The 25,074-nt window shown below is 41.7% G+C and overlaps 1 protein-coding gene across 1 annotated transcript in view; it reads right to left on the bottom strand.

Annotated features, from left to right (window-relative positions):
* Positions 1-23,354, bottom strand: part of LOC110719928 — a 44,126-nt gene extending 20,772 nt beyond the window's left edge. Inside the window, exons 1-3 of the mRNA XM_021898908.1 lie at positions 23,027-23,354; positions 22,098-22,219; positions 21,693-22,011 (exon numbers count right to left, since the gene is read on the bottom strand). Of these exons, the coding sequence (XP_021754600.1) occupies positions 21,693-22,011; positions 22,098-22,219; positions 23,027-23,354 (769 nt within the window). The remainder of the gene's footprint in view (positions 1-21,692; positions 22,012-22,097; positions 22,220-23,026) is intronic.
* Positions 23,355-25,074: the final 1,720 nt, after the last annotated feature.

Here is a 25,074-nt window from a genome sequence, read left to right as displayed (position 1 = left end):
TTTACAAAATTCAACATATGTTAAACTAAAATTCCTATTGTTCAACCAAAAAAATAAGTTCGGTTCATTTCTACTATTTACAACTTTCAAAGAAGACAAAAATTCACATGTTAACTCACGGTATGTAGGATAATGCATGTCAACGAATTTTCTCATTCCTATATCATTCAAAAAGCGTTTAACAAAATCATACAAACCATAAGATTCAAGAGTAGGGCGGTGTAACCACCGTGAAGGAATTACCTCCCGCCCGTTAAGGTGTTCTAGCCGTTCCTTTTGCTCCTGGCTAGTAATTCGGATTGTTGGCTAATAGGGGAGTTGCAAATCCGGATGTACTCCTCCCTCGAACTAGAACTCCTCCAAAATTTGATCGAGCCCTCTTTGAAGCCATAAAAGAAAAATGGGTATGAAATTATTTAATTGAAATTTGAAATTTTTTATGTAGGATTGAAGAGGATGATGAGAGAATTAATAATATGTAAAAATTATTTGATTTGGGTGAGAAATGAAGAGAAGATCTTAGAGAGAAGGTAGAGGTTTTAAGGTTTTAGAGAGAGAAAGTTATGGAGGAAAAAGATAAAAATGAGAAAAGGAAGAAGAAAGAAAAAAAAAACACGGGCTTTGGTGTCGCACCCGGTCGGGCGGACCTTCGCTCGGTTGGGCGATCTGATATGTTAAATCTTTGTTGCTCTCGCACCTGGTCAGGCGCCCTTCTCCCGGTCGGGCGATCTGTTGCCCAAAAATTCCTCTTCTCTCGCGCCCGGTCGGGCGCCCTTCGCCCGGTCAGGCGGTAAAAATGTCCGTATACGTCAACTTTCGCGCCCGATCGGGCGGACCTTCGCCTGGTCGGGCGAAAATAAAAATTATGAACCATTACTCTCGCGCCTGGTCGGGCGAGCTTCGCCCGATCAGCCAGAGGCTAACTTGGACGATTTTTGTCTTTCTTCTTTTCTTCAATTTTTGGCTAACTCTTTTCCTTCAAACCTATACAAAAACTCATAAAACTTATTAAATTCCCTCCTCTCTTCTTTCACAAAAAAAAGAAAGAAAAACTAGTCTAAAAAGCATTAAAATACGGGTTGCCTCCCGCAAAGCGCTGGTTTATCTAGGTCCCGCATGACCTTCTTACCAAGTATAAGAACTAGGACCCTTGGCCTAACGCTTGGTCGGGTGGTTTCTCACCCAGTCGAGCGATGTTTAGGCCGCGACGCGGCTTCCTGACATTCCCCGTGGGACGCCAATTCACCTTATCTGGTGGATCCTCCTTGACTTGGACTGAGGGTTCTTCAATGCTACACACTAAAGATCCCTCTTTGATCGATGGTTGCTTCAAATTGTAACTACATTTAGCACTTGCAACTCGATCTGGCAGAGCACTTACTGTAGGCTCAATTTCCATAGATTGCTTGTTTAATTCCACCTTCTCATCCTCAAAGCCTAGACCGACAGTGTAGAGGGCTCTTTCTATTGTATCAACTTCCTTCTGCCATTTGTCTATTTCATCTGTGGAAGATGCAACACAAGATACCGCCTCCAAGGAATCTTTTACAAGATCTTGGGGCTTGTTAGAATAATTTTGAACCACATCAACACTAAAACACTTCTCCTCCGTCATGGAGATTTTAGGGATTTTATTAAGATTAAAAATAATTTTATCGTCCCCTACTGATAGTGTTAATTTTCCACATCTCACATCTATAATTGCTCCTGTAGTGTAAAGGAATGGTCTACCCAAAATAATTGGGGTTATCATATCCTCATCCATATCAAGAACAACAAAATCAACAGGTATATAAAATTTACCTACTCTAACCGGAACATCCTCTAAAACACCTAAGGGGTATTTTAAAGAACGGTCGGCCATTTGTAGAGTAATATAAGTAGCTTTTAATTTACCCATATTTAGCTTGGAACACAAGACAATGGCATAATACTGACGCTAGCACCCAAATCACATAATGCATTATCAATCATTAGATTGCCAATATGACAAGGGATAGAAAAACTACCCGAATCTTTTAATTTAGGTGGAGATTTATTTTGAAGTACGGCACTACATTCTGCAGTGAAAGCTACTGTCTCTACCTCGCTAATAGACCTTTTTCTTGTCAATATTTCCTTCATGAATTTTTCATATGCATGAATTTGTGTAATTAATTCAGTGAAGGGAACTGTTACCTGCAAATCTTTAACCATCTCTAGAAACTTACCAAACTGCTTATCCAAATTTGTTTTCAAGTGACGATTTGGGAATGGAAGTTTGATAACTGGCTTTGGAATATTATTTCTCTTATCTGGAGTTGCTACCTTCCCTGGAGTCGTACCCTGCAATGTAAAATCAGATATATTAATATTACTCTTTAGCCCTGCAGGGCTATTAGCTATATTTTCAGGTTTAATGGAATCAAGATTAACATTATTTATTGAAATAGGTTCATCATCTCTAGGCATAGGGGGCCCTTCATAGTTTGAACCACTCCTTAGAGTAATTGCATAGGCTTGATCCGTAGGCCTGGTCGGCTGTGTTGGCAGGGCTCCCTATTGACGGGCTTGCAGAGTAGCAGAAATTTGCGCAATTTGATTATCAACAATTTTATTATGTGCTAGGATCGAATCAATTTGGGCATCTCTACTCTCCATGTGCTTTTGCATATTAGTCAGCATCGCTCTAATTTCTACCAGAGCAGGGTAGGAAGATGAGGAGGGTTGTTGTGGTTGGTTCTTCTTGCCAGCATTGGGGTGGTAATATTTCTGCTGAGTTTGTTATGGCGCCTGTGATTCTTGTGGAGGTGGTGGATTTTGAACATTAGTTTTCCGATAGGAAAGGTACGGATGATTCCGGTACCCAGGATTGTAGGTGTTGGAGTATGGGTTATTCTGCCTATAAGCTTGAAAGGCATTGACTTGCTCCACGGAACTCCCGTAATCTTGCTCCCAATGACCTAGAATTCCACAATTTTCACAGAAAGCCTCATTATAACTATTATTAATTGCAGAAACATTAGCTACATTTGCAATACTAAGATTATCTAGTTTCTGGCAAAATAGAGGTTAATTGAGCTTGTAAAAAGGATACATAGTCAACACTATGCTTCCCCTTGTTAGAAAATCCTCTAGGATTTCCATATTGGGAATTATGTATTGCCATATCTTCAATAACTTGACCTGCATCATCAACATTAAGGTCCATAAATCTCCCACTAGCTGCAGAATCCAATATTATTTTAGATGAATTTCCAATCCCATTGTAAAAGGCTTGGATCAACTGCCATTGTGCCAGATTATGGTGGGGACATTCTCTTTTTAGATCCTTGAACCTTTCCCCAAGCCTCATATAAAGTTTCATCGGCTTCTTGGTCAAAGTTCTGAATTGCACTCCTTAGCACAACTGTTCTCTCTGCGGGATAATATTTATTATAAAAATTCAAAACAAGAGTTTCCTAGTCAGTTATACCAAGTGCAGTTCTACTTAATCCATTAAACCATAATTTGGATTTTCCACTTAAAGAGAAAGGAAAGAGAATCTCCCTAATTTGGTCTTGTGTGACCCCAGCTTGCCTGATGGTATTACAGTACTGACAGTAGTCTGCAATATGAAGATTTGGATCTTCACCCTTAGCTCCACTAAATTGCTTCCTTTCTATCATCGTTATAAATTGAGGTTTAATCTCAAACTGTACCCCATTAAGAGCTGGAGTGAGAGTAAGGTGTGGAAAATCTGTAAGCTTTGGTTGTGAATAATCACTAGACTTCTTAGGTACCGCCATCTCTGATCTGGATCTGAAGATACCTCTGAATCGCTAGAATCAGTTGGAGGGTCTCGATGATTATTATTATCACCAGAACCCGCCAGAATTTTCTTGTAAAAATTCTTTTGTCTATGGAAGGATCGTTCTATCTCAGGATCGAATGAGATGTAACCTGATCTGGAATACCTAGGCATAAACAAAGAACTAAAAGCAAATATGAGACTTGCCTCAAAGAACTAACGTTCTCTAAGACAAAAAGGAATAACCTAGACTACAAAAATAATCAGAATTAAAAATAAAATCGTTTACCCGGCAATGGTGCCAAATTTGGACAGGCCATAGTCGTAATCACCCAATCAAAAATAATTCCTAAATCCTCTAACTAATGCAGATAGGGAAGTAGGGTCGAATCCACAGGAAAACTGGTCTTTCTATTCCTAATTAATTTAACCAATCTAAATTATCAAGCAACAATTTAATAATATGGATATAAAACTAAACTACAGAGATTAAGAGTAAAGAGAAAACAATGAATAAAGGCCTAGGGCATAGGTTCACCAATAAATAACATTCCAGGGTAAAACATAATAATCAATCATCAATGAATAAATTAATCAGATCATAAAGGGCTTTCGCTACGTATTACAATCACATAATTAATCTACCGGTATTAAATCTTATCTCTCGAATCTCGACTTAACCATTTATAAATTAACCTGCCTATTGAAACTAGACCTAAACACCAATCCTCATCTCTCGAATCTCGAATCAATATTGTCAAACTCATGCATAAAAGATCAGGCCTAATCTAGTCACAGAGCATTAAATCAATCAATAGGAAATTAATCTAGCATTGATAATCAACAAAAATAAATTACCCCTTCATATTATTTATGGATTCCCACATACCCTAGAAATAAAACTACTCACACATAATTAAATCTAAACTAATCAAAGTAATATAATAAGACATGATGAAAGAATTAAAATAAATAACTGATATTAAAGTAGAAGAAATCGTTACCAAAGTAATATGGAATTAAGAGTAGAGTAAAGAACAAAGTTGTAGAGAGAGAAACTAATCTAAAAGCTAAGTAGAGAGAGAAAATTTAAGAGAAGAATTAAGAAAGTGTAAAAGAAGATACTAAACTCGCTTAACGGAAAAGTATTTATATTAAGTAAGAATCCTAAACTAAAATAAACTTAAACGACGATTAAACCGCCTAATAATGACACGCGCCCGATCGGGCGGGGCACCGCCCGATCGGGCCCGCCTTTTTACTCATCAGGTACGTCTCCCGCGCCCGGCCGGGCGCAGTTCGGGCGCCAGCTTTGCTTCCCCCGCCCGTCGGGCGCGCCTTTGGGAGAGACCTCTAATGGCCGGGCGGCACTCTTAGGCCACTCTTTAGACTTCAATTGGGCTCCAATTCTTCGGGCCAATCCAGATTTCCTCTTCGGGTCTTGAATACTTGGTACAAATGCCCCGGTATCACATATACCGAGCCCTTAATCACCGGTTCGATGACTCTAACCGGCCCTGGGCTATGAAGGATGGTCGTGCATCTCCAATGCTCGTAGTTGCTCCATAAAATCCCGTGAAAATGCTTCGAAAATGAAAATCCCTACAAAAGTCAACCAAATCTACGAAAACACTAGAAAACACCAATTAGTAATAAAAGTGGCTCTAAAGAACCAAAAACGCTACTAATTATGACCAAGGGACGGGGGTAAAATACTATATAAAATGGACATATGACCCGTCGGTTGTCCCATTTAACTACATTTGTTCCTCTCATCCTTAGCCTAATAGTTAGCAGCAGTGAGGGACAACTTGCCCCCCTACCTACTCATCAATCGTAGTGTTCAGCTGAGTTGCATTGATAGGACTTTATTGTATTAGAATTAGGCGCTCATCTTTTTACTGTTGTCAACTAATCTTTTCAATGTTCCATTTGCTCTATGTTGAACATTTTTTTTGCCTTTTTAAGGGCTTTAAGCACCTACAGAAGTCAACCTTCTATATGCATGGAAAGCCCTCGATTAATGTCATGGCTAGAAAAAGAAAGCTTCGAAGACGAATAATGCTATTGCAAACCCAATTGAATAATTTATTTTTTATTCCAACACAAATTCTTATATGTGACTGGTCACACGCCCACACCGTGTGACTAAACATCATGGGATTACTTTGTTTTTGAAGGAACCATCATAGGGTTACTTTGTTAGTGTTATAGAGGTTGCTTGGTTAGTGTAACAGAATTTACTTTATCGATATTTTAGAGGTTACTCGGTCATTCGTCGATATTATAGAGGCTATTCGGTCAAGGGTATAGGGGTTACTTTGTTTTTTTACAGTGGTCAGTCGTACACAAGATGCATTATTATCCCAAACGCTTTAAATCCCGTAAAAAAAATGATTAGTTTTAATATCTTTCTCTCTCTTGGTTCCTCTAATTATATTATTCTTCACTAACACACACAAAAAAAATTAACAGCTTATCTTCCCTCTCTTTCACTCTAAAACTATAAATAACAGTGGTTTTTAAGGGAACATTCCAAAATGTGTTGTGAGAGGTCCACAAAGGATCCACGAAACAACCTCTACCATGATCCTTCTAGATACTTTACGCCGGAAGGAGGAAGCCCTACTACCCCATTCTCGAATGAACCTATCTCTTCAACGGTTTCTAGCACCCATGTAGAAAGGGTTTGAAAGGCCCATATGAGAAACCGTAGTCATCCCCTTGCAGTTACGCATGGAAAGGACAAGATATGGCTTAGTTAGTGACTTGGGTATTTTTTTACCTAGCACGTGGACCAACATAGCATGACAACTTGTCACTCTAGAAAGATTCCAAAGTGGACCAACAAGAGCATGACACGTGGCGGTAGATACCCTAAAGGAAATAGCGGACTTCAAGGCCCAATTCCCGAGAAAAGTTGTAGAAACGACATAACCCATTTGTCTAAGGTTGAAGTGACCTATGTAAGGGCACAAATCTTAATGACCCTATAAATAGTGAGATTTACCCCATTTTGGGGACAACATTCAATCATTACATTCACACGCATTTATTACATTACAATTAATATTCCTACGACAGGGAAAAACACTTATTCTCGGAATCCGAGAAGATATTTTACTTTCTGCACTTTTTACTCTGAAAACTTTCTAACGTGATCGTCGAAGGTGGAACTCTGACCAACCAGAGCTTCCGTTGTTTTCTAGGTACAACCGGCCGGGAAATCAGTCTTGGTGGCGTAACTCTCCCGAGGGACACAAAAAACCCCAAAACATTTGGCACCATTAGTGGGGAGATTACCTCTAAGACGGTTTCTCAAGGACTATGCTGCTCCTTTAGAGAAGAATCCTATGATTGAGGTTCATTTGGACCATGATACATACGAATGAGGATCAGGAACTTGAGGTCTATACGACAGAGGATGGATCACTTAAAACCAGGCGGCGCCTCCGTTCTTAAGACAATAGGGAACGAGGCAACAACCAGGCAGGTCCGAGTAAGTCAACCGGCCAGCCCCATGCGACAGGTCGGACTTCCCACATCACCCGAGACGAGTTCATGCAATTCATGGCAAGTTCAAGGGAGAGATGAAGGATCTGATCACCAAGAGAACGACTGGTCCCAACAAGGTCTAGTTGGCCTAGAATCCTTCTCACTTTGAGAAGGATAAGTTAGTTAAAGACTGGTAGCCCACTCCACACCTAGGTTGGGTTGGGTTCAGGTCAACCCATTTAGATAAACGAGTCAGCACCCTTAAACCTGAACCCGCCCTGTTTATGTAAACATGTTAGAAATTCTAACCCGACCCAACCTGTTTATAAACGGGTTGACCTGAAGCGATCTATTTAACCTGAATTTTTTAAAGCTTGTTTATGTGTCTTAAATGTTAAAACCAAACAAAATCGTTGTTTACCCAACTTAAAATAACACACTGTAACTGTTGATATTCTAAAAAAAATGTAATCATTTAATATGTATTTACAATCAAATACTTGTACAACTCGTATGTAATACTCCGTATTTTCATTATATTTTTATATATATAAAAATTAATTATTTTATTAATTAAAATAATTTATTTCATTTTAAAAAGAAATTATTTATTTAAATAAATTATGAGCGTGTGTAAATAAAATGGATCATGAATTAAGGCAACAAAAGTATTTTTAATTGGGTCAATCCTATTTAAAAGGGTGGACCAACTTGTTGGGAATTCAGGGGCCCAATAAGTTGGCCCAAAGGGAGAATTTGTAAGGGATTAGAAATTAGTAATGACAAAGTTGTAAACATGAGTTTTAATTTTAAAAGGAGAGTATAAATACCTGAAAACCTCAAGATTTTTCCAAATAAGTTCATAATTGTTTGATTTCACAAAAATTCAAAGGTTTTCTCTTTTCTTTTTCCTCATCTTTTTCCCCTAAATACCACGCATCTCTTCTCTCCTTATCCCTCCTTTTTGGCACGGCCGGCCACCGGCACTACCATCACCACCACTAGCGGCCATCGGCAACGGCAGCCCAGCCGACCGTCACCCCCTTCTCTCTCTTTCTCTTTTTTTTTTCTTTCAATATATATATATATATATATATATATATATATATATATATATATTTCTTGAATCCTAAAATTAATTCTATTGATTCATTATCTTAAAGACATAATTTTTATTTTGTTTTGTTGTTGATTTTGGGATTTTGATGTTGCTAATTTATTAATATAAATTTCAGATTTTTATTTAATAAAAAAAATCCCAAATTATAAACCCTATAAATTGGGGATTTCACATAATTGGTTAGTGATTGAGGCTAGGTTATTGTTCTTGATTAATTCATGGTCTAATCATGTTTTTGATGTGTTTGAAGCCTTCAATTTAATGCTGAAAAGTATTTACACACATTACTTTCTCTTTATTGAGTTAGGGTTTGATTACCCATAAAAGGGAAAAAGGTTCTAATGATTTATATATGATTTCCTAGTCTAAAAGTGATGTTTTATACTAAACAAGCATGTTGGAATTTTATTTAAGTCATAATAATTAAGTCTTTTTGAAAGGATTTAAGTTACCCATTTAAAGAAAATGTTTTATGGCTTTTATGTCATTAAAAGGGGTTAATTAGTATGGTTTAAATAATATTGCAGTTGTTGGAAATTTGTGAGAATAGTGGATTAATTATAGTTATGTATTTTTAATTGTACGTAGGAAGTTTCGAGTTAGGTGATTTCTAGGAAGTGTGGCCGAGTTTAGGCGTTATTCAAGGTACGTATGTGCACAAGAATATTTGTGTATACGTATAATCATGCAAGGATTGTGAATTGTGTTTAAAGTGATGAATTAGTAGCATGTTTGATTGATTATATGCTTGAAATTGATGTTGGTTGAACATGAATTATTATGCAAGTATGTGAATATAATATTTGAAACATGATACAAGTTGAATATATGTGAATCATGGAAGTATGTTTTATTTTTGAACATCAAGGAAGCATGAAATTAATAAGCAAGGCTTATGTATGTTTAAAAGAGCTATAATTAGAATTATTAAACATGATTCATGAATTTTATTCTCACCCATTTATTATTGGTGTTGAGTCAAGGAAGTTAGTTTATTTATTTGCTCACTCAAGGAAGTTGAGATCGAGTCAAGAAAGTTGTTAGTGCATTCTATGCACCAAGGTAGTAATCGTGAAATCTTGTGCACAAAACTAGACAAGGAACCTTAATTAAATTTAATAGTATGTGCTCACTAATTGATTCAAGAATGAATTATAAGAAGTTTGTGTTGAATGGTGTTATATATGTTTATTCTTAATTGATTGGTTGTAGTCTTCACATGTTAATTTGGTAAATCACGTAAAATGTAAGAGGATACACGCCAAAACTCTTGGAATGTATATACCTTGAGTATGAACATATGGGGGAGTTATGGGGTTTTATATTTAACCATAGATTCTACATGGTTATAGGATGTTGTACTTTTTTTTTATTTTATTATTATTATTATTATTATTATTATTATTATTATTATTATTATTATTATTATTATTATTATTATTATTATTTATGCGTTGGAATTCCGTCACCCAGGTGTGGCATAATAGGTGCCAATTGGGGTAGCTCCCTGGTTGGAAGCTCCATTTTTAATAGGCTATGTTTTTAAGGAAGGAAACACATTCGATGCGTAATCCAAAAGATATTAATTAATAATTAATATTGCTAGTTATGAGTCAAAAGTAAGTTGACTGTGATTGTATGGCAAGCATATTTTATTACTATTCTTATTGATAGGATGTTCATGTTAGTGTGGTGCATATGTACTCATCTTTTGCTAATTCATACTTTTGTGTTTGGATTTGGATTTCCTTTGGTTGGCCCTACTATGACCCATTTATATGGTGAGTAGAGGGTTGAAATAAAAGGGAAGTGACATGTACTTGAAGCATGAAGAGCATAATGGGAATGAGTGCCGAGAGTTACTTGTTATATTTTCCTAGTTTTATTTTTCGAATTATTTTATTATGGACTAACCAGCTTTATGTGTTATTTAAAGTTGGATTATAAAAGGGCCATGTTTGGAATGGTTCTAACTTGTGATTTAATTATTTTTATTTTGTTTTGAGGTTGTGAACTCAAGTTTTATTTTAAAAGTTGGTTTATTTATTTAGACTTCCACTGTGTGACTTTGAAAAATAGCCTTAGCCATGTTATCACGGTGGCGGTAATATTTTGGTTATTTTCTTAAATAGTTTTAATTAGAATACAAAGAGTAATTTAAATTAATGGAATTTCTGGGGTATTACATCTATAGTTTTAAATTAAATTAAATGTACCATCTATCAATTCTAATAAAAGTAGGCGATACAAGCAAAACAAATAAAATAAGAAAATAATAATAAGTAGAAAAACTTAGGAAAAACAATTCAAATCCAAAGAAAATAATGAAATACTAGCAAACTAAACTCCAAATTCGAGAACAAAACCTCATGCATGATAATTCAAGAGCTAGAAATTGAAGAAGAGGGTTAAGATCGAATAAACCCCCACCTTGTCTACTACTTAAATTAGTGTATTTTGAACCTTCCCTGAAGAGTGAAAGAGAAGAAAGTTAGAGGAAAAGTGGCCTTGAGTGAGCCTCCATAGAAGAGATCAGGAGAGAGAGTGATCCTTGTGAGGATAGAGAACGAGGAGAGGAGAAGGGAGGTAGGGTTTAGATCATACAGAGTACTTATATGAGTAGTATTTCATTGGGCTTGGCCCAAAAAAACTGTATATGCTGATAGGTTAAACAGGTCATGTGTATCGTAGAGGATCCTTTTCCTTTATTCCCATGGCCTTTTAAAAACCTAGGAATTTACACTTGTTAGGGTGTATTAGGATTTGAATTTCTGACTGTTTGGGGGACCTTGAATTAGAGTTGATCCTATCATTATGCTTTTGTAAGAAACTAGTAAGGAGTGGCCAATGAGTTTTAGGAAAACTCATAAACCTTGTTCATGCCTTTCTCCCAAGTAGAGTTCAAGGGATATTTAGCATGAACCATAAGTTTACCCATGCCCAAATTTGTCTACTTGTACCAGAAATGAGTTCGGGAGTGAGGGTACTAAAATAACGTTCCCGAGGAATTGCTATTCTAGCCCTAGTGCGCGCGGGGGCCTCTACTAGCTCTTCCTTTTTACAATTATATCATCAAACAATATATGCAACGTGATACATAAAACTAAGTTAGTTAAATTTACGTAGGAATTACATTGCAAAATCGTTAGTCTTTTTAATTCAAATTCGTGAAAAAGGTACAATAAACAAGATTTGCCTTGGCTTAGGTGATAAAAAAAACAATTAATTATTCCAATTCTAATCTTTGAAACTCAAGAATTCTATGTGAAATCGATTAATTAAAATTTTATTTAAAATGGTCAAAGAACACTAATTAATTAATCTAGAGTTATTTAAACAATAAAAAGAAAGGTTATTTATTTAAGTGCTCGAGAAACTAACCTCTTTTCTTTGCTAGATCTTCGTTTAGAAAACTAATGGACTCCTTGTTCGGGAACCTCCACCGTTAGGACAAGTAATAAGAGGGGTGAGTGTTTAGGACAACAGGGTTGGTAGTACACAAGTTCACAAAGTTTCTGCTAATGTTTCGGGTTAATTTTTGTTCGTTTAAGCATCGGGTTAAACCTATTTATAGAGAATGAGTGCATTTAGGGTTTTGAGCATTCTACTGCAGCAGGTGGCGCGCACATCTCGAAGGGTCGCGCGCGCCTGTTGCGCGCAAGTGATTGTGATGCGCTGCCAGAGGTAGTGCAACTAATTTTCATGCGCGCAGTATTTTGGTAAAATTCGATTTTGTATTTTCACGAAATTCAGAATCTTCCATGAGTGGATCATTGGAGGCGGCGCTGGTTGTCACGTGCAACCTTGTGAGTTGCGCGCTCCATACCAGTGCGACTCATTGAGATGCGCGTAGATTTTCCTGCGGCAACTTCAGTTTTTAACCTAGGCGCTCCTAAGTCCGTCAAAATTAGGTTTTAACTCCGGGTTTTAAGCCTAATTATTGATCGGGCTTAGTTAATTTTACTTTAGTTCATTTTGTTTTGGGTTAGGCTAGTTGTTTTGTATATCCTTGTGACTTAATCAGTAGTCCATAAGTATTCTTCACGTTGATCCAACACAAAGATGGTTTTATTTATCATCATAGCACTTCCGGTCGGGACAAGAGGCCAAAAATATATGTCTACATTTAGCCTCCACTTTCATCGAGCCTTGAATAGACAAGGATCAAAGTAGCCAAGGAAGTAAATTCGAGACTCATTCTACAAGTTCCCTAAGAATAGGGAATCTTTCAATAGTGTTATGGATGTTGAAACTATCCTTGATTCGCTAAGTGTTCAAGACAAGTAGCTGTTAAGGCTAGAAAAAGTACTTTCTAGTCTTAACGCGCTAGAGAATCTAGATTGATCTTTTGCAAGTGTAGGACTCTTTTACAAGTAAGGGTTGTCCTAGATGATGTCATGTCTTTAGCAGATATCGGTTTTAAAAAGAGTAAAGAGGATGATATCCCCTCAATATGGCATCGTTCATCTAAAGTCCCTCGATATGTCATTGAAACTTTAGTCCATGATTTTAACAAAGTAAAAGATGATAAAAGAGAGGTGTTTCGACGTTCGGAGCCTAACACGTGAATAGAGGTTTAAACACTCGCTTGCTAAAATGAAGTATTTGGGGTCCATAAGATAGAAATACATGTCTCAGGACTAGAGGCATATATCCAAATCCACTAAGAGAGGAGAAAATCGGCAACTCTCTCACCAGTTTTGTTTAAGGTAAAAATACCCTATACACGTGGATCAATGAGAGGAGGCCACGTGTCGAGTTCAGGATTCCCCACGTGGCTTAATATCCTCTTGACATAAGGCCCCCTTGGATACATCTCTAACATGGCGGCCTTCAAGGGCCCAAATCCCAAAAAGCGCCGTAAAACGGCGCAGCACACTAAAATCTAGGTCAAGTGACCTAGAAAGGGGCACATTCTCCAATGACCCTATAAATAGGGAGATATTTCCCCGCTTTTGGGACACATTCAATCATTTATTACACCTACATTATCTCTCATTAGAGAAATACCTGAGCTTGGAATCCAAGTAGATCCCCACCTAAATTTCCGTACTCTTTATTCCCGTTCAAGTTACTAACTTGATCTTTGAAGACAGAGCTCCAACCACCCGGAGTCTCCGTTGTTTTGCAGGTACAACTCAGTCGGACCAGTATTTGTGACGTAACTCTCCCGATGGACAAAAACACCAAAAAAATTTGGCGCCGTCTGTGGGGAGAGTACCTCGAAGATGGTTCAAGAGTCTGTACCACCCCCTAAGCATCTGGGCGATGACCCGGAAGTATTTACAGACCAGGAGGATAAAGATCCTTAGGTTGAAACCTATACAACCGATGATGGCTCTCTAATAACCAAGCGCATCCGGCACAGAGACACTCTGGAGTGGGGAGCCACCCAGGCGGGTACAAATCGACCCCCTAGGCAGCCGAAAGGAGAAACCCACACGGCAGCTGGATCAGCTCCTGTCACCCGAGACGAACTCATGAGGTTCATGACAAGTTTCAAGGGTGAAATCAAAGATCTGATCACTAAGAGCCGGGCTGGCCCAAGTAGGGTTCAGTCGGCGAAGAAGACTCCTCCGGAAAAAGGGAAGTCAGTCAGAGATCGGCAGCCAACTCCTCATCCAAAGGAGAAGGCAGTCGGGGCCATTGATTGGTCCAAAATTCTTCTGCCTAATAGGAATACCAACAACACCCGCCAGACTCAACAGCCGGTGGGAAACAAAAAATCGACTCTTGATGCTCGGGAGATCATCACCCGCAAGAGAAATCAACAGTTGTCTGAGTCGGCTTCTACGTCGAATTTTTCGGACAGCTTCAACAACACTTCTGCAGGGAACGCACTTTCCTTGCATGAGAGTCAGACAGGCGGTAATACTGTCCATTCTGGCCCTCAGATGATTGGGACTACACCGTATGTACCTTCTCAGGTCTACGGCTAGTATCCACCTTACTACATGCAGCCGGCCTTCTTCGGAGGTCAGGCGGCATATAACAATGTCCAACCACTAGACTGGAAGCTCCGCCTGCTCCGCCTGGGTGTACAACCTTCTGCGTTCACCCGGGAGATAACCGAGGCGGCACAGTTGGCCAAGGTTAAAAATGTGTTGGTAGGTACCTATGATGGTACCACCAACCCGGAAGATCACCTCATGGCATACACCAACCTCATGTACTTACAAGGGTTGGATGATGCCACTTGGTGTCGATGCTTCCCGGCTACGTTGAAGGGCATTGCCCAACAATGGTTTGGCAACTTGCCAGCCGGGTCCATTGATAGTTTTAGGAAGCTTGCCTTCCTATTTGCTTCCAACTTCTCAATGAACATCCCTGCTAAGAAAACAAGTCTTGACTTGAGCACCATTAAGCAGGGGGAGAGAAAAGGGTTGCGCTCCTATGTCAGGCGGTTCAATCTGATCAGAATTCAGATCCAAGGACTGTCTGATGAGGTAGCTTTTACGGACTTTTTCAAGGGTCTGAGAAACGGGTCGACTTTTAAGTTCGACCTAGTAAGAAAAGGGGCTTTCACCTTACAGGAAGCCCTGAGGGAGGCGGAAAGCTATATTCAAGCAACCAACCTCTGCACGCCTGGTAATCAGTCGGACTTCAAGAAGTGTGACAAACAGAAAGACAGCCGGCCAAAAAGAAAGAAGAGAGCAAGAAAAGAAAAGAAGTCTGGACGGTTAGTTACTCTGACCCGTCGTCCTAGAAGAAGAAGAAGGAATTTAAACCGTACGTCCCTAAGTATGAGTTTAACAAGGACTGCATTCCATCCTCATTGAAATTAAGGACCAGCTGTCCCTAGAGAAGTCGAATCCAATGAAAAGTTCCATTCAATCAAGGAACAAAAACAAATTCTGCCAATACCATGAGGAAGTTGGCCATGACACCAACGACGGCTTCGGCCTTCAACGGGCATTGGACCGTCTAGATGAAAAGGGGATGTTAAAGTCCTACATTTCTAAGTCTAAGGGGACTAATAAGAAGAATCCGGGGCATTCGTCCAAGACACCCTAGCCCGCTAGTAGTTCGGACACTGACAAGGAGCCGGTCTACACAATAGCAGGCGGGTTCTCATGCGGTGGCCCTACCATCTGGGGCACCAAGATCCATCTTCGAAAGATGGACAAAGATGATGATGAGAAAACGTCTGCTAGCTCCTCCTTCCCAGACGTCCTGATCACTAAGAAGGACAGGGGTAGCGTCCGCCGTCCGCATGACGACCTGGTCGTCATTGAATGTAAGGTTGCCAACCAGCTGGTTGGACGGATCCTTATTGACACCGGCAGCTCATCAGACATCATCAGCCTCTGGTGCCTGCAAAAGCTGAAATACAATGTCAACAGCATGCATCCGGTTACCCACCCCTTGGTTGGTTTTGGGGGTGGAATGGTTTACCCAGTCGGAAGGGTTGATTTACCAATCCGGCTGGGTGAGAAAGGAAAAGGGCGACACATGGTCGTCAAGTTTTTGGTCATTGAGGAGCTGACTGCCTACAACATTATTCTGGGCCGGCCAACCCTCAACGAAGCCAAGGCTGTAATCATCCCTTTCCTCATGCTCATCAAGTATGAGAGGGATGACGGCTCTGTTGGTTCCTTGAATGGGGATTAGAAGACGGCCCGGGAGTGCTATCTCTCAACCGTCAAAGATAATGTGGCCCCAGACGGCCAGGAACCAATAGACCTTGACAATGTCAAGGATGCCGACCCAGCCCCAGCCCTACCAGCAGCCGGAAAGAAAAGAAAGGCACTGCTGCTGGTGGAGGTGAAAAAAGAGAAGAAATAGCAATCACTGACCGGTGAACGGTCAGATGAGCTCCGTCCCCAACCGGCTGGAGAACATGCTCATATACCTCTAGACGACAGCCGTCCGGAGCGTACTGTAAAGGTTGAGACTTGCACCTTCTGCTAAAAGAATTCAAACACATTTTTGCCTTTGAAGTGGAAGAGATGCCAGGTGTCAGCCCGGATCTTGCTATCCACAAACTCGCCGTGGATCCTAAAAAGAAGCTCATCCGGAAAAAGAAAAGAAATCACGGCGAGGAAAGAAGTCAGGCGGCAGCTGTCGAAGTAAAAAAGCTGTTGGACGCTGGGTTCATTCGGCCATGTAATTTTCCCGACTGGGTGGCTAATGTTGTGCTTGTAAAGAAGCCGAATGGTACCTGGCGTATGTGTGTTGATTACACAGACCTCAACAAGGAATGTCCTAAGGACAGTTATCCGCTTCCTAAGATCGACAGTCTGGTCGATTTAACAGCCGGGCATGCCTTGATGAGTTTCATGGATGCCTACTCCGACTTCCATCAGATACCCCTATGGAAGAAAGATCAAGAAAAGACGACCTTCTTCAATGATCAGGGTTATTCTGTTACACTGTGATGTCGTTTGGCTTGAAAAATGCGTCGGCTGCATTCCAACGGATGATTAATACGGTCTTCATTAATCAAATTGGGAGGAATGTGGAGGCGTACATAGATGACATGATAGTCAAATCCAAGCAGCAGGCGGATCACCTTGCTGATCTCCGAGAAACCTTCACCACACTCAGGCGGCATAAGGTTATGTGAAATCCTAAGAAATGCGTCTTTGGTGTTGAGTCTGGGAAGTTTCTCGGATTCCTGATTGAACAAAGGGGGATAGAGGCTAACCCCGCACTGTCAAGGAAGCGCAAAGACTAACCGGTATCCTGGCGGCATTGGGGAGGTTCCTTAGTCGGTCAGGTGACAAATGCCTTTACTTCTTCCAAGCAATTAGGAAGAAGACCAGATTTGAATGGGGGGATGATGCTGAGGCGGCCTTTCAACGGCTGAAAGAACACTTGCACTCTTTGACAAGGCTTGTTAGTCCACTGCCTAAAGAGGTGTTATACATGTACCTAGCCGTTTCAGATCATGCCCTCAATGTTGTTCTCCTTTCTGAGAGAGACGGCGTTCAGCTCCCGGTCTATTTCATTAGCCATGTTCTAAAAAATGCTGAGCTCCGGTATCCCATGGTTGAAAAATTTGGTCTTGCTTTGTATATGGCCTTCAAGAAATTGAAGCCGTATTTTCTGGCCCATCCGGTGGTAATTTACACCGACCAGCCCCTCAAGCGGCCAATGTCTACCTTGGAATCATCCTGCAGAATGTTGAAATGGGCTATTGAAATGCAAAGTCTTGAAATCACTTTCGAACCTAGAAAGGCAGTGAAAGGTCAGGCGTTTGCCGACTTCATTGTTGAAATAACACGACCGGTGCAACCGGATAACATTGACCAGGTTTGGAAAATGTATGTAAACGGGAGCTTAGCGAAGAACGGATGCGGTGCAGGAATTATATATGAGTCCCCTGAGGGGGACAGATTTGAATATGCATTGCGGTTTAAGTTTCGGGCCTCAAATAACGAGGCGGAGTATGAAGCCCTGCTAGCCGGAATCCGCATGTGTAAGGCAGCAGGGGCAACTAAAATTGACGCCTACTCTGATTCACAGTTGGTCGTTATCCAGTATGAGGGAAAATATGAGGCAACTCATCCGTCTATGATCAAATAACTTCAGGCAGTCAAAGAAGAGGTTGGGCACTTGAGGAATTCTGTCTGAATTAAGTGCCCAGGTCGGATAACAATCAGGCGGATGCGTTGTCCAAATTGGCTTCATCCGCCTGCTGTGATACGCCTCGGTCGGTCTTTTGGGAAGTTCTTGAAAAGAGAAGCATATATGAAGAGCCCATAGGAATTCTGGACCGAAGCTCTACCTGGATGGATGGCATCCAGGCATATTTAGCAGACGGCATACTCCCTGATTCACCATAAGAAGCAGCCGTCATGAAGAAGCGAGCAGCAAACTTCGAGTTGAGAAACGGAGAGCTCTTCAAGGTGGGTTTCCTTAAACCTCTATTGAAGTGTGTTACCTCTGAAAAGGGGAAAGAAGTTTTTGAAGAATTGCATGCTGGGTACTATGCCTCTCATATAGGCGGCAGGTCCCTAGCCGTCAGAGCCAGTCGGCATTACTTTTGGCCTACTCTTGAAGCAAACGCTAAAGAGTTGGTGAAGAGATGTGACAAATGCCAGAGGTTTGGCAAACTTATTCACCGCCCGGCTACTGACCTGACGGTAATCCATAGCCCAGTCCCGTTTGCTTAATGGGGCATGGATATCTTAGGTCCTTATACACCTGCTCCAAGCGGAAAGCGCTACATTTTGGTGGCTATGGATTATTTCACCAAATGGGTAGAAGTTGAGCCGGTTAAGAACATCAAGAGACAGGATGTCATCTCTTTCTTCTGGAAGAACATCATCACCCGGTTTGGGATACCTATGTCTATGGTGTTTGATAATGGTCCTCAGTTTGAAACCCCTCATCTCAAAACTTGGTTGGGAGATCAGGGTATCTCACATTGATTTGCATCAGTCGGCCGACCCCAAGCAAACGACCAAGTTGAAGCCTTCAACAAACTCATCTCAGACGGCATAAAAAAGAAAATTGAAAGAGCCAGTGGCTTATGGCCAGAAGAACTAATTCATGTCCTATGGTCCATCCGGACTACTGCCAAAGGGGCAACCGGAGAAACCCCATTTCTTATGGTATACGGTGCTGAAGTCGTCTTGCCCATTGAACACTACGAGCCGACTCTCAGAGTCATGCTCTATGATGAAGAGGCAAATTGGGAGGTCATGCAGCTGGCATTGGACTCCCTCCCGGAACGCAGGAGCAACGCTGCCCTGCGCCATGAGATATACCGTCTGAGAATGACCAGAGCCTACAACAAGAAAGTGCACAAGCGTCCTTTAAAAGTTGACGACTTTGTGTTACGAAAAATGGAGGAAACCGTTAGGGCTAATGAGGTTGGAAAGCTAACCCCTAATTGGGAAGGCCCCTACCGGATTTATTAAGAAGTCAGAGATGGCACCTATCGTCTGGAAACCCTAGACGGCCGGCTTCTGCCTAGAACTTGGAATGTAGATAACTTAAAAAAGTACTACTTCTGAGAAATGTAAATTTTTGTAAACAGTAAGTCAATTAATGAGAATTCAGACTTTGTTTGCAGAATTATTTTGCTATTTTTTATTGCTTGCCCGCCTGGGTAATACTCAGACGGACTCTTTGTTTAACTAACTAAGTTTGATACTTAGGGTAATTTAATGTTATAATTGCTTGTCCGCCTGGGTGATACTTAGACGGACTCTTTGTTTAACTAACTAAGTTTGATACTTAGTTTAATTTAATGTTATAATTGCTTGCCCGCCTGGGTAATACTCAGACGGACTCTTTGATTAACTAACTAAGTTTGATACTTAGTGTAATTTAATAATTTCTTGTCCGCCTGGGTAATACTCAGACGGACTATTCGTTCAACCAACTAAGTTCGACATTTAGTGTAAAATCAATGTTGTAATAACGCTCGGCCAATGGTCCGATTAAAAACTGAGCACAAAAACGCTTAGTGGCTATACAACCGGTCTCAAACAAGACCAACGGCCAAAATGGACGGATGGTTTCTTATTTCATAAAACCGTCTGTCCCAACATGGACAAAGGCGTCCGGCAACACCCCTCCAGGTGCAATCGTCGCAGAGAACAGACTGTTCGTTGGTTCTACGTACCTATGCAGACGGCGAAAATTGAAGACCGAATTGGTTAACTCATAGCCGTCTGACCAGATCAATCTATGAAGAACGATTAAGTTACCGAATACCGGATGCCCTGAGGCATCAGTCGGTCACCGGCTGAAGTTCTCACTTAGGTTATTTATTCCAAGTTGCACTCTCTCTCCCTATTGGGGCAAAAGATTTTGTGTAATGGCTATGTGATTACCCCAGACGGAATATAGCCGCCTGGGTTAAAAGTTCAAAGCACCCGCTCTAATGGCCGGCTGTGCACTTGGTTTGGGGCAATCACCATTGTGATTGATTGGCCTAAAAACACTCCATACTTCTCCTAGTATCATGTGTTTTCAAGCCAATCAATCAATTTGAAACAAAACCAACCACACAGCCGTCCAGGGGCAAGAGCACCCGGATTGCAAATTGCCGCATGCTTTTTTAAGTTAGGCAAAATATTAAAGAATTTCAAACATACGCAAAATTCAAATTGAAAAATTTATTCAAACACAAACATATATAAACACCGACTAAGTCGGAATACTTCATTAATATTGATAATGGCACAAAGGCCAGAATAAGTGTTAACCGGACACATCCGGTGAAGAAGGAAAGAAATAAAATGTTAACCCAACTCCTTAGTTGGTAAAGATACAACAATACACGGCATACAAGCCGGTTAAGAAACAAAATGGCATACTGCCGCAGAAAGTGGGGAGGCCCGCCTAAGGCTGAGGTGGATGCTGCTGCTCCGGATGATTTTGGCTGGTTTGGCCTTCATTTTGCTCATCCGCCGCCGGCTCCTCGTTATCAGAGACTTTATATCCCTGTTCGGCAGCCCAATCTTTGAAGCGAGGCGGAGGAGCCTCACCCAGTATTTGGGCATCATACACCTCAATGGCGTAATCATACCTTAGTTTGTAGACCTCAAAGTCTATATCTGGGTAGAGGAGGCTCCAAGTGATATTCAGTCGGGCCAGATTATCACTCATTCTCCTCCGTCAGCCGCTTTTGCTCTTGGGCTAGCTCGTCCGACTGCTTGTTTCGTAGATTGACAAGCTCAGCCCCCAGGCGGGAAACGTCTGCTCGGAGTTGAGTGTTTTCTTGATCAGCATCTTCTAATGCTTGAGCTCAGATTTGGCATCCTTTAGTTTTTGCTCAAGGTCATCAGCCTGACTGTTAGATTCGTCGTTCGCAGCCTTCAAGCTCCGGATCAGCTCCTCCTGTTTCAACTCTACTGCTTTAATCTTTAAATCACACATATAATTAGCATATTCAGCAGAGTTGAGGTTTTCAAGGGCCCTCCGTTTGGCGTCATTTACCTCTTCTTGTTTCCGCATGAAGGGGCCCCGGAGGCCATCCACTCTCAGCATTACCTGAGAAAAGAGCAGCCGGATTATGATATGCTTAGTTCAAATAAAGGAAAAGTATTGGGGTTGTGGGATTTTTTACCTCAGCCAGTTGGCCCATTATCCGGTCAAAGTCCACCACCTGCAGGTCAGGTATGGAGTTCTTCTCCGACCGGGTGAGGGTCCTCACCATCCGTTTTGTGAAACCCACAAGATCCGGCTCGTTGGATGTCAGATCTACACCAAAAGTAGTACTCTGTGAGTAAGAGGCAGCGTAGTTGGCACTCATCCGTTTCCGGCTGCTGACTGAACCCCCGGAGGGGTCTACCTCAGTCTTGACTCTCATAAAGTCAAGTGGCCAAGGTATCTCAATTCCTCTCTTACCTTGGGTATCCGGATGGGGCGCAGGCTTCTGCTCCTCCCCAGTTGTTGTCGCACCGGCTGCAACATTAGGTGGCTCGCCACCCTTCGATGTCGTAGAGGAATCCAACGCTTTCTGCTGTGAGCGTTCTAAGCTTTCGCTCAAAATCTTCATCGCAGCAGGAGATTTGCCTCCGGTCGTTGGACGATCGGATTTGGCAGCAGAATGTGTCTGGGGAGAGGGGTCCTTTCTGGCGGCCTTCGCAGCCGGAGCTTTCTCCAGATCTTCTCCTTGCCTTTTGAGAAGCTTGGAGAAGGATCGTGGTATTCGCTTTGCAGAGTCCTGAGAAATGAACAAGGGTAAGTATCCCGACCGGCAAAGTGTTTTAAAAAAAATGTATGAATACATATAACGTCAGGTGGTCTTACCCCCCCTTTCTTAGACTCTTTTGCATCGACGGCTGCTTTCTTGGCAAGTGCAGCCTCTTTGCGCAGCAGCGCCGCCGACTTAGTCGGTGTCTTTGCCGGATCGACCATCTTCAAGGCGTCGGCTGCATGAACAGAATTCAAGGTTAGAAGAAATTATGGCAAGTTTACAATAAAAATAAAAATAACACACACTCCGGATGTAAGTTAATCTACCCTTGGGAAACATGGTACTCAGCCCGCAGGCGGACAAGAAGCACTCGTCTTTAAAGAAGTCCGGATGGGGGATCCAATTCTTGGGAACTATAATGTGAGTCCCATCCCCCATGGGCTCGGTTGTTGTTTCAAAAAATCCCGGATCTATTATTTGCTCACGGGCCTTAGTAGACAGCTCCGGGAGAGGGCACTTCCTGCCTAGAAGAGCCGGCTCTGTGTTGTACCGGCGCAGTGTCTGGTTATGCCTTAGAGTTGGGGAAGAAATCAAGTAAAACTTGTCCTTCCACCCGGACCATTTGGACACTTTGTCCAAAGTCATCAAATATTGGGGCAAGGTAGTCAGAGTATACCATGCCCCATGGTCGCCTGGGACCTTGCTCAAATAATGCATGTGAGCGAAGGCGGAGAAGCTTGGATTTATATTTTGGAACTCGCAGGCGGCGATGTAACTAAGAATGTTCACACACGAGTTGGGGTGAGCTGCCAAACTCCTACATCGTACCCCTTTAGGATTTTCCTAATCCAGGGGTGGAGGGGGAACCGGAGGCCGGCTTCAATGACCGCCTCATAGTGAACAAAGTAATGGTCTGCATTATCAATATCATCGTTGCAGGCCATTACAGCGTCAGCCGGCGGAACGATGATGTCCCAGCCCCTTCCAAAGGGGTGCTTTTCTTTAAAAGCCCTAATGCCGCTCTTAAGTAGGGCAATGTTACCCGGCAGCATCCTAGTCCGTTTAGGGTTGGGGTTGTCGACGACCTTAGGCGGCTGTTGATAGTCATCCGCAAAATTATCTTGGTCAGAGCCGGAAGATTCGGCCCTTGACCCTTCGCCGGCCTCAGCATCGCTGGCTTCATTGGAGGAGGCGGCTCCCTCACCGCCTACCTCTCCTACCCCTGAGCTCCCGGAAGTAGAGGGAGCCTCTTCATCAGACCTACTCTCATCCAAATCCCTCTGTTCTCCGTCTGGGACAACCTCATCGGCTGGCACTGATATAGTGCGCCGGCTCCTAGACCTTTTGGTCGTCTGTTTCGTTCTGGCCATTTGTCCTGCACAGACACAGAGAGGGAGGAATTCGGGAATGAGCACATCGGTTCTGACAGTCCAGAAAAGGCACCCCCTATTCTAGACTCAACCGTCCCAGGGGACCGGCTGAGTGTCCTAGGCAGTGCCGAGTGTGTGGATTGAGAACTCATTTATATTTTCTAAAACTATGTATACAGGAGGGGAAAGAATTGTATACAAGTTTAAAAAGAGAAAAGCTAAAATGGTACAGGCGGTTACCTTACTTTAACTCTGAAAAATCTAAAAACCGCTATAGCCGGTAAACCGGGTGTTGAACTGCTAGCACACAGAAACTCGAAAATGCTCTGACGCAGATGGAGGCAGAGAATCTCTCTCTAAAATCTCTCTCTTTCTCTCTCTAAAAAGTCAAATGAACGTAAGGTGAGAGAAAAGGGGGGGTAAACTTCTATTTATAGAAGGTGAAAACGGGGGGAGAATTTTTGTTTGAAATTTAATACTATTCGTTATTGTTCACCTCTGATAGGTGGACACGTGTCACAGGCCCCATGTGATATGCACGTGATCCCTGTGAGGGGAAAATGTTTAGGGTAAAAATACCCAAGACACGTGGACCAAGAGAGGAGGCCACGTGTCGAGTTTAGGATGCCCCACGTGGCTTAATATCCTCATGACACATGGCCCCCTTGGATACATCTCTGAAATTGCGGCCTTCAAGGGCCTAAATCCCAAAAAGCGTCGTAAAACGGCGCAGCGCACTAAAATCTAGGTCAAGTGGCCTAGATAGGGGCACATTCTCCAATGACCCTATAAATAGGGAGATATTTCCCCACTTTTGGGACACATTCAATCATTTATTACACCTACATTCTCTCTCATCATAGAAACACCTAAGCTTGGAATCCAAGCAGATCCCCACCTAAATTTCCGTACTCTTTATTCCCGTTCAAGTTACTAACTTGATCTTCGGAGGCGGAGCTCCAACCACCCGGAGTCTCCGTTGTTTTACAGGTACAACTCAGCCGGACCAGTCTTTGTGACGTAACTCTCCCGAGGGAAAAAAACACCCAAAACAAGTTTTGTCCACAAGATGAAAACACGTGTCTCAGGACTGGGGGCACATGTCTAAATAGGTGCGACTTCGTCACGTCGCTCTTTATAAAGGGGGTGGACGGACACCCTAACTATCTTATAAGCTAGTAAGCTCACTAACTACCGTATTTGCTTCCAATCGAGAATGTGTCTATTCATGATGGTTCGGCGCGCTAGTCGACTTTAAAGCTGACGCCCAAAGTTTAAAAAGAAGTTCTACCTTTTCGTTATGGGAGGTAGATCACCTGCTGGGAAGAGGATGCAATTTTACGCAGCACCTACGCCATATAATTTTATGTTGTACGATACGCCATATAATTTTACGTTGTACGATGCGCCATTCTTTTTGTTGTGGATGCCAAAAAAACGAAAAGAATGTGACATTTCTAAAGTCAGTATAGTAAAATGATTAGCCTGTCTATGGGAGATTTTACACAAAGCGGAACGTTTTAAGACACGCTCACGAAAAACGTCCAAAACATATGCTTGGGGTAGGCACAAAGCAAGGTGTGCATGCAGGATGATGCAAAAAGCTAGCAAAAAGAAAATAAACTACAAAATGCAAAGTAATTTTAAAGAATTTCGATAATTTATGCGTCATTACGTCTAATAACGAGTGAAAACCGTTCGAAATAAATCAAAACGGATC

The sequence above is a fragment of the Chenopodium quinoa genome, unplaced genomic scaffold, assembly GCF_001683475.1.
Source record: "Chenopodium quinoa cultivar QQ74 unplaced genomic scaffold, ASM168347v1, whole genome shotgun sequence".
Lineage (NCBI taxonomy): Eukaryota > Viridiplantae > Streptophyta > Magnoliopsida > Caryophyllales > Amaranthaceae > Chenopodium > Chenopodium quinoa.
This window is presented reverse-complemented; position numbering and strand designations above follow the sequence as displayed.